This window comes from Otolemur garnettii, unplaced genomic scaffold (assembly GCF_000181295.1).
Source record: "Otolemur garnettii isolate 467f Iridium unplaced genomic scaffold, OtoGar3 scaffold00104, whole genome shotgun sequence".
Taxonomy (NCBI): domain Eukaryota; kingdom Metazoa; phylum Chordata; class Mammalia; order Primates; family Galagidae; genus Otolemur; species Otolemur garnettii.
The window spans coordinates 5637573-5648181 of NW_003852499.1; the positions used below are offsets into that span (position 1 = coordinate 5637573).

The 10609-nt window shown below is 46.0% G+C and overlaps 1 protein-coding gene across 1 annotated transcript in view; it reads right to left on the minus strand.

Moving 5' to 3' along the window:
* Positions 1-6526: 6526 nt before the first annotated feature.
* Positions 6527-10609, minus strand: part of TULP3 (tubby like protein 3) — a 29071-nt gene continuing 24988 nt past the window's right edge. Inside the window, exons 7-9 of the mRNA XM_012809307.2 lie at positions 8963-9061; positions 7853-8024; positions 6527-7067 (exon numbers count right to left, since the gene is read on the minus strand). Coding sequence (XP_012664761.1) covers positions 6934-7067; positions 7853-8024; positions 8963-9061 — 405 coding nt within the window. The 3' untranslated portion in view covers positions 6527-6933. The remainder of the gene's footprint in view (positions 7068-7852; positions 8025-8962; positions 9062-10609) is intronic.

Genomic DNA, 10609 nt, shown 5'->3' on the forward strand with positions numbered 1-10609 from the left:
GAGCCAAGCTGCTCTTTTTTTTAGAGAGAAGAGTCTCACTTTGACTGTAGAGTACTGTGGCGTCACAACTCACAGTAACTTCCAGCTCTTCAGCTTAAGCGATTTTCTTGCTCAGCCTCCCGAGAGTAGCTGGGACTACAGGCGCCCGCCACAACGCCTGGCTATTTTTTTGTTGCAGTTTGGCCGGGGCCACGTTTGAACCCGCCACCCTCAGTATATGGGGCCAGCGCCTTACTCACTGAGCCACAGCAGCCGCCCCAGGCTGGTCTTGAACTCCGGAGCTCATGGGATACTACCCATGCTGCCTCTCAGTCATAGGATTACAGGTGTGAGCCACCTTCTCCCTCCTCGTTTATTTTAATGCGCTTGTAATGTGCATCCTTGGACAGAAGGTGGTGCCATGGAACCATCTACAGTTTTCCTAGCACCAGTAGCTAAGCCTTCGTTTGTTTGCACCCCAGGTTTTCATGGATGAGAAAAGAGTCTATATTTGTTGATGAAGAAGACTGAGACTTTTAAAGAATAAACATTATGATAACAAGGTGACAAAAGTGGGAAAGGAGGCAATGACTCAATATTCAAATGGTCAGGAAACATGTCTCCAGAGCAGGACAGAAACTGGCCCCTTAGCTGGGGCCAGACGCCTGTGGCCTGGAGAGAGGCAGATATTAAACATATGGTATGAATTCTGTGGAGGATCTATTCTATCTGGAGAAGAAGCTAGAGGCTGGGGAAATGGGTAGCTTGCAATCTACTATGGCTTTCTCCATGGAGCAAGATATCTGTATGTTGTAAGAGAATTATTTATAGTGATACAGTAATAGAATTGACAAATGTCAACTGATAAGTTATATTTGGTACAGTAAAGAGGACATTGAAAAAAGACTTCTCCACATAGTGGTCGTGGAAAAGCAACTGTGAGGTCAAGGTGACCTGAGAGTTCAAGTCAAAACACATTTGGAGGCATTGTTGTCAGCACAAGTGGGAAGAATCATCTAATTCAAGAATTGAAACATGGAGCTGAGTATGGTGGCTCATGCCTGTAATCCTAGCACTTTGGGAGGTTGAAGCCGGAGGATCACTTAAAGCCAGGAGTTTGAGACATAGTGAAACCCTATTTTAAAAGCTTTGAAATTAGTCAGGTGTGGTGGTGTGTGCCTGTTGTCCTAGCTACTTGGCAGTCTGAGGCAGGAGCATTGCTTGAGACCAGGAGTTGGAAGCCACAGTGAGCTTTGATAGTACCACTGCCCTCCAGCCTGACAACAGAGAACCTGTTTCAGAAAGAAAAAGGACACACAGCTCAAAACCTTCAATCTATAGAAGGAGGCACATGGCAAATCACTGGCAAAAAGGGTCAGAACCCAGAGATTTTGCTTCATTGGAACCATTACTTTATTTCTGAACCTATAATACTGCCTAAAGAAAGTGAGTAACACCAGTTCATTTCTTACGTGATCTACTAAGCTTCCTATCAAAAACAGCCTTTTGCCAGATGCAGTGGCTCACACCTGTAATCCTAGCACTCTGGGAGGCCAAGGTGGGTGGACTGCTTGAACTCACAAACTTGAGACCATCCTGAGCAAGATCCCCTCTCTACTAAAAACAGAAAAACTAGCTGGGCATTGTTGCAGATGCCTAAAGTCCCAGCCACTCAGGAGGCTGAATGGAGAGGATTGCTCAAAGCCCAAGAGTTTGAGATTGCTGTGAGCACTCTACTGAGGGCAACAGAGTGAGACTCTGTCTTAAAAAGCGAACAAACGGCTCGGCACCTGTAGCTCAAGCGGCTAGGGCACCTACCACATAAACCAGAGCTGGTGGGTTCAAATCCAGCCTGGGCCCACCAATCAATGACAACTACAGCCAAAAAATAGCCAGGTGTGGTGGTGAGTGCCTGGAGTCCCAGCTACTTGGGAAGCTGAGAAGAGAATCACTTAAGCCCAAGAGTTGAAGGTTGCTGAGAGCTGTGATGCCACAGCACTCTACCTAGGGCAGTGGTTCTCAACCTTCCTAATTGCTGCGTTGTTACAAATGGGAAAAGGGGGGTCGCAACCTACAGGTTGAGAACCGCTGACTTAGGGCAACAGCTTGAGACTGTCTCAAAAAAAAAACAAACAAACAAAGAGCCTTTTGCATTCCTATTGTTTGTTTGTTTGTTTAGAGCCAGAGTCTCACTTTGTCTCCCTTGGTAGAGTGCTGTGGCCTCACAGCAACCTCCAGCTTTTGGGCTTAGGCGATTCTCTTGCCTCAAGCTCCCAAGTAGCTGGGACTACAGGCACCCACCGCAATGCCCGGCTATTTTTTCTTGCAGTTTGGCTGGGGCCAGGTTCGAACCTGCCACCCTAGGTACATGGGGCTGGCGCCCTACTCACTGAGCCACAGGCGCCACCCTGCATTCCTGTTTTAGATTCTTAAATTGTTCTTGCTGAAATCTTCCCGTCAATGACCACCAGTATGTCCCAGATCACTAAAACATGTACAAAACTACGTCAGAAAGCATCTATTTCACCAGCCATGCAACATAACCAGAAAGAATCATGTGAAAAAGAAAAATCAAACTGTAGGAACCTTTTTTTTTTGAGACAGAGTCTATGTTGCCCTTGGTAGAGTGCCATGGTGTCACAGCTCATAGGAACCTCAAACTCTTGGGCTTCAGATTCTCTTGCTTTAGCCTCCCAAGTAGCTGGAACTACAGGTGCCTGCCACAACACCCGGCCATTTTTTTGTTGCAGTTGTTATTGTTCTTTAGCTGGCCCCAGCTGTGTTCGAACCAGCCAGCCTGGGTGTACATGGCCAGCGCCCTACCCACTGAGCTATGGGTGCTGCCAGGAACTTTTTTTTTTTTTTTGAGACAGAGCCTCAAGCTGTCCCCCTGGGTAGAGTGCCATGGCATCACAGCTCACAGCAACCTCCAACTCCTGGGCTCAAGCGAGTCTCCTGCCTCTGCCTCCCAAGTAGCTGGGACCACAGGCGCCCACCATAACGCCTGGCTATTTTTTGGTTGCAGCCATGATTGTTGTTAGGCAGGCCGGGCTGGATTTAAACCCGCCACCTTAGGTGTATATGGCTGGCACCTAAGCCACTTGAGCCACAGGTGCCGAGCCAGGAACTTTTTAAAAAAATTTTATTTATAGGGTTGGGAGCGGTGGCTCACTACTGTAATCCTGGCACTCTGGGAGGCTCAGGCGGGTGGATTGCTTGAGATCACGAGTTCAAGACCAGCTTGAACAAAAGCAAGAACTTATCTCTATTAAAAATAGAAAAACTGAGGCAAGAGATTGCTTGAACCTGAGTTGGAAGTTGCTATGAGCTATGACGCCATGGCACTCTACCCAGGGTGACAGCTTGAAACTCTTGTCTCAAATAAATAGATTTTTATTTATAGGGCCAGGCATGGTGGCTCACGCCTATAATCCTAGCACTCTGGGAGGCCGAGGTGGGTAGATTGCCTAAGCTTACCTGTTCAACACCAGCCTGAGTCAGATTGAAACCTTGTCTCTAAAAATAGCCAGGCGTTGTAGCGGACGCCTTAGTCCCAGCTACTTGGGAGGCTGAGGCAAGAGAATTACTTAAGCCCCAGAGTTTGAGGTTGTTTTGAGCTGTGATGCCACGGCACTCTACGGAAGGTGACAAAGTGAAACTCTCAAAAAAAAGAAAAGTGAACATTTAGAGGCAAGAGATGGAGTGTGTTTCACTATTAGATATTTCACTTGTCTTGCTGCTGAATCAGTAAACAGGACCAATGAAAACGATCCAGCAGGCTGACCAGTGCAGGCATGCAGACAATATAAGTCTGACCCTTCTGTGGCCCCAGCTATGCTCAGCTCCTAATACCATCATCTGTCCTGAAGACACTTGGTATCGTGTGTTATGATGGGTGTAGATGGTTTGGATTACAACCTTCTCAGTCTACAGTGTCCTGCCTGCTCTAACCCAGGATGAAAGTTTATGTTGATTCTTACTTGGCTTCAAGGAACCGATTAGCTCAATGTTGCTGAAATGGAAACTTTTTACAGAACACAACTCTGTGAGGGATGGGTCTTGCAAAGAAGGCGACACTTGCATTTTTACTCAAATTATCTTTTATTCCTGTGGCATAAAAAAGGTATAAATATGATTTATGTAAAACCAATCACCTGTGCACTCAAGCAGAAGGAACATGAAACTGGAGTACGTATCTCTCCAAGCCAGAGAAAGGAGGAGGAAGCAAAATCAGGTCCAAGCTGCCCACTGTAGGTTCCCCTGCCCCAGATGCAGTGATAGGCGCACCTGGAAATAAGTGAACAGCTCTGTGTCCAATAGGGTAGCTTGTTAGGCAGTGCCTCAGGATGGAGGACGGTGGTGTGAAGGGCTCTAGGGCACATCTGTAAATGAGGCACTTGATGGCAAGCACGCCTGAGATGGGAGCCCGTCACGTGAAAACCACGCAGGTCGCAACTGCCAACAGGGATGAGCTGAGGGTCTTCGCATCTCCTAGATCTCTTTCCTTCACATGATTATTTGATGTGGAGCAGGGAACAGCAGGAAGCAGGGACAAAAAAGACAGTCCACAGAAGAGAAACACGATGGAGCAAAAGCCTCTGGCTCCCTGGCAAGCACCTCAGCATACCAGGCTGAAAGCAGACACATGGAGATCTTGGGTGCTCAAGGCTCAGAGAAACACTCTGGGATAGATGAACTGGTACTGAGAGTCACATGATTTGTTGAAAGATACTTAGCGAAGATCTGATTTGTGATGAAAAGTGACAGGCCCACAATCTGCACCAGTGAAGCAGGTATGGGTAGCTAGCAATCCGCACATCAAGAGGGCCCGCCCAAGCCTGCCCAGGGAGGCCTGCAGAGCTCAGGAGGCAGCTGGTGGGTCCTCGCCAGGTACTCTCCCGCCACCTCTCTTGATAATGATGAAGTGTTTACACATCCTGTCTACAGGTGTGTGCGTCCCTCCACACTAATGGCTCCATAGTGACACAGTTCTGGGAGGCACTCTTGGGTTGAAAATGAAGGCAATTATCAAATTACTCTCAGTCCTAACTAGTCTAAGTCACCTCGAGATTGGTTCCAGCCAACCTGCTCTGAGAGAGGGATAGAAAGAGGGGACCGTGACATCAGTGCTTTCCCAGCCCCATGAGGGGACAGCCCAGCTCTGTGAAACAAATACCACACTCCTTCTCATAAAGAAAACAGAATTCTAGATTTGTTTTCTAGTAGACATGAATTCTTTTCTTAGGGTGGGTAAAGTGACTGTCATCACTTTCTCCCATTGGTAAGGTGGAGGAGAGAGGAGAATTAAGTCACCTCTGTGGATGCAAAATGATCCCTAACTTTGGATTCTCCCGGGTTTTCTTTAATTAATTAATTAATTAATTTTTATTAAAGGATTCTCCCAGTCTTTTTTTTTTTTGTAGTTTTTGGCTGGGGCTAGGTTTGAACCTGCCACCTCCAGTATATGGGGCCAGCGTCCTCTCCCAGTCTTTTTTTTTTTTTTGGTAGAGACAGAGTCTCACTTTATTGCCTTTGGTAGAGTGCCGGCTGTGGCGTCACAGCTCACAGCACCTTCAACTCCTGGGCTTAGGCAATTCTCTTGCCTCAGCCTCCTGAGTAGCTGGGACTACAGGCACCCACCACAACGCCCGGCTATTTTTTTGTTGCAGTTTGGCCAGGGCTGGGTTTGAACCCGCCACTGGGGCTGGCACCCTGCCCACTGAGTGACAGGTGCCACCCAATTCTCCCAGTCTTAATGGCCAAGGATACTCTAGAAATTAATGTCACCAAAACACAGTAAATTGATATAAATAACAGAGGATGTAGCATCTCTTTACAGACAATCTGTAGGACTGGTGCTTTCTAAATATGCCCATTTTGAAAGATGCTCAAACCTACAGAGTATATGGGTATAGGTAAAGCAGCGATTGGCAAACTATAACCCATGGGCCAAATCTAGCCTGCTGCCTGTTTTTGTAAATACAGTTTCATTGGAACACAGCCATACTCATTCATTCATAAACTGCCCATGGCTGCTTCTGCACTGCAAAGGCAGAAATGACAACTGGGAGAGAGACTATCTGGCCATTTACAGAAAAAGTTTGCAGACCCTGCCCTGGAGAGTAAAGGCAATTTAGGGAGGGAACTGTTCCCCTTTGAAAAGGTCTTTAAAAAAGAGACCCCAAGGGCAGCGCCTGTGGCTCCAAGGAGTAGGGCACTGGCCCCCATATACTGGAGGTGTCAGGTTCAAACCCAGCCCCAGCCAAAAAAAAAAAAGAGAAACCCCAAGCTGGACATTGTGGCTCACGCCTGTAATCCTAGCACTCTGGGAGGCCAACACAAGTGAATCACCTGAGCTCAGAAGTTCAAGACCAGCCTAAGCAAGAGCAAGACCCCATCTCTACTAAAAATAGAAAAACTAGCCAGGTATAGTAGTGGGTGCCTGTAGTCCTAGCTACTTAGGAGGCTGAGGCAAGGGGATCACTTGAGCCCAAGAGTTTAAGGTTGCTATGAGCTATGATGCCATGGCACTCTACCAAGGGCAACAAAATAAAACTATCTGGAAAAAATAAAAAAAGACCCAAGCATTTAATCATTAGAACCTGATTCTACTACAAGTTTCCAAGCACTGGAAACTTCACTCTTGAGGCACAGAATCTGTTGGGCAATAATGTCATGGGTCACCAATGTGACAAAATCCTCTCTATGCTTTAAGCAATCTCTCACCCATGCTAAGCTGTGATCCCTGACCACCGCTATGAAACCCAGGAAAGGGAGGCAGAGGGGCAGGGAGAGAGAGAGAACCTATACACATACATATTCACACACACATACATACACTCAGGGATCATTCCAAAGGGAGCTTTTCACATCCTGGTGCAAAGGCAAGGGCGGTGACTATGTGCTCCTGAAAGCTCTGCTGTGAGGAAGCCCAGCTCTGTGCTCCATCCACTTTCATTCACATGCTAGCTTGCTGTCAAAGCTAGAAAGCCCAATGGCAAAGGCCTGAAGTGCACACAGTGGGTAGTTGTAGTCCAGTGTGAACACGTCATCTGCCACTCGTCCAAACTGCATGACTATATAGTCGGCTGGAAAAAGAAAGGAGTCAGGGGGTTAGAAGATAATGTGGTTATACTGAGAAAAAGGCCTATTAAAGATACAGAAAGAATCCTCCCAATAGGTCAGTTTATAACCAGGTCTCTTTAAAAGGAAACCTTTAAAGGGTGAAAAGAGGTATTAAGAAGAGTATTTGGGGCGGTGCCTATGGCTCAGTGAGTAGGGCGCTGCCCCCATATACTGAGGGTGGTGAGTTTGAACCCAGTCCCAGCCAAACTGCAACAGAAAAATAGCCAGGCGTTGTGGCGAGCACCTGTAGTCCCAGCTACTTGGGAGGCTGAGGCAAGAGAATTGCCTAAAACCAAGAGCTGGAGGTCATTGTGAGCTCTGATGCCATGGCAGTCTACCCAGGGTGACATAGTGAGACTGTCTCAAAAATAAATAAATAAAAATAAAGAAGAGTATTTGCTAACCATGAGCCCAGTTTTTAGTACTATTCCTCTCACGTACAGAGCATGGGAGACTTTCTGAGTACCATGAAAAGGGAAGAGGAAGGAAAGAGCAGCTTGCTGGGAATAGCACAAGCTCCCTGGGCTGCAATTACCAAGAAACCTTTGCTCCCAAACAGCTGAACCTGAGACTTCTCTGATTAGCCACGACACATCTCTCACACTCCTCTCTTCTCCTCAACACAGATTTAGTAGTTTTCCTCTAAAATGGTAGTTTTGTTTCTCCGAATAAATCATTTAATGCTACTTCCCTATCTTATAAGAGTGTCTTTCTGCTTATTCCCACCCAATCCTTCCTGCAGGCTTACGGTCATTTCCATGGACTATCTGAAAGTTCTTCACAGATGCCTGGGTCACCCGGCCATGGAAATTCAGGACGTAGGACTGGGTGTCATCGTTCCACACTGGGGCCTTGTTGTGCAATTCAATCAAGTTCTCCATGGTCTTGTTTTGCCATTTCGAAAGCAAGCCCTCATGATCCTGTCCAAAGGGAAATCATAACTTGGTACTGAGAGCCCCAAGATCTCATTCATCCTCAACTCTGTGAGGTAGAAGGTAGAGTTGAGGGATATTTTCATTTCAGAAAAGGAAAAACAGAAGCAAAGAATTAAAGCAAAAATTAAGAGAGAGCCAGATGCGGTGGCTCACGCCTGTAATCCCAGCAGGTTTGAGACCAGCACAGGCCTGACCTACAGCGAGACCTTGTCTCTAAAAATAGATGGGTGTTGTGGCGGGCACCTGTAGTCCCAGCAACTCAGGAGGCTGAGGCAAGAGAATTGCTTGAGCCCAAGTTTGAGGTTGCCATGAGCTGTGATGCCATCACACTCTACCAAGGGCAACAAAGTGAGACCCTGTCTCAAAAAAAAGAAACAAAAATAAATTAAGGGAAGTTTTTAAATTCTTATGCACTAGCCAGCATTTCTCTTTGCAGAAAAGTGATTTCAAATCAATGACCTTAGCAACCATCTGCAACTGTACTTATCCTGAGGTATTGGAGTGATGGTTCTCCTAAAAGAAGGGTGGGAGCCATACTCCAGTTTAAGGTTCTCAAAGAATCGGTACTTTTTTCTTTTGAGACAGAATCTTGCTATGTCACCCTCAGTAGAGTACTGTGGCATCACAGCTCACAGCAACCTCAAACTTTTTTGGGGTTAAGCGATTCTCTTGCCTCAGCCTCCCAAGGAGCTGGGACTACAGGTGCCCACCACAAAGGCTGGCTATTTCTTGTTGCAGTTGTCATTGTTGTTTAGCTGCCCAGGCTGGGCTTGAACCTGCCAGCCTTGGTGCATGTGGCTGGCACTATAACCACTGGGCTATGGGAACCAAGCCAGAATCAGTACTTTTTTTTGTACTGATCTCTCTGTTTTTGTTTTATTGTCTTTTAGAGTCCTTTGCTGATTGAATATGTTCTTACTTACATTTCGTGGTCGAAATGGAATCCGTTCATGATTCATGTTCATCCCTGGAATGATCACAGACATTTTCCTAGGACCTTTAAATCCAAGAACATTTGTTTCCTGGAAGACAGAAAAATAAAGCAGAATTTAGAAACAGAAAAGAAAGAGAGACCATTCTGTTATAACCCAAGACCTTCTTAAGCATGTAAAATGTTGACTATGTCAAGAGCACCATAAAAAGTTTTATTACTTTGCCATAGTTAAGTAGAGAATCAAAAACAGGAAAGTAATGCTGTACCTCTTTTTATTTTATTATTATTTTTAGAGACAGTCTCACTTTGTTGCCCTCGGTAGAGTGCCAGGGTGTCACAGCTCACAGCAACCTCCAGCTCTTTGGGCTTAGGGCTTTAGGCAATTCTCTTGCCTCAGCTTCCTGAGTAGCTGGGACTACAGGCGTCTGTCATAATGCCTGGCTATTTTTTATTGCAATTTGGCCAGGGCCGGGTTTGAACCTGCCATCCTTGGTATATGGGGCTGGCACCCTACTCACTGAGCCACAATGAGTGGCTGCCCCTTTTATTATGTTTTTGAGACAGTTTTGCTCTGTTGCCCAGGCTAGAGTGCTGTGGCCCCAGCCTAGCTCATAGCAAACTCAAACTCCTGGGCTCAAGGGATCGTCCTACCTCAGCCTCCCAGAGTGCTAGGGTTACAGGCGTGAGTCGCCTCTTAAAAGTGTACCTCTTTTTAAACTTTCTTTTTTTTTTTTTTGAGAAAGAGCCTCAAGCTACCCTGGGTAGAGTACCATGGCATCACAGCTCACAGCAACCTCAAACTCCTGGGGTTAAGTGATTCTCTTACCTCAGCCTCCCAAGGAACTGGGACTACAGGTGCCCTCCACAACACCCGGCTACTTTTTTTTGGGGGGGGTTGTAGTTGTCACTGTTTGGCAGACCTGGGCCAGATTTGAACCTGCCAGCTCTGGTGTATGTGGCTAACACCTTAGCCTCTTAAGCTACAGGCACCACCACTCTTTTTAAACTTTCAACACTTGCGTGTAAAACAGATTCTATTAGCTTGAGACTTTACTCTTATTCTTTAGTCTTATATGAAATTTGAGACAACTGTGAACAAACCATCCAAATCTGTCACCATCAATAAATATTTATTTCCCAGTGAGGGCATGGCAGTATATAATATACAGTGAGAATTAGTTTTAATTAAATAGGGCCTATACTAGGAAGTTAAACATTCAAATGCCTATCAAGCCAGGTAGATTATATGAGTATACATAAGCACAGTAGATAAGTATATGTATGTGTATTCATATACATATATACAAAAGCAATAGAGGAAAAATACTTTATACCATAAAGTGTTAAGTCAAATCATTCTCAGGCACTTAGATGAAATCTCATGGGAGCTAAGTGATGAGATTAAATTCAGTTCAAGGAAAGTTGAGACTTTGGAAACAAAGATAACAACTGATTGGGCTGATTACGTCTTGCTTTCTTTTTCTCAACTACTCTTCGAATGCTGCTGTGCAGGAGGCCGTGTGCTAGTGTGGATACAGCAGGGAATAAGAGTTCACAAAAGTGGCTCGGCGCCTATGGCTCAAGCGGCTAAGGCGCCAGCCACGTACACCTAAGGTGGCAGGTTCGAATCCAGCCC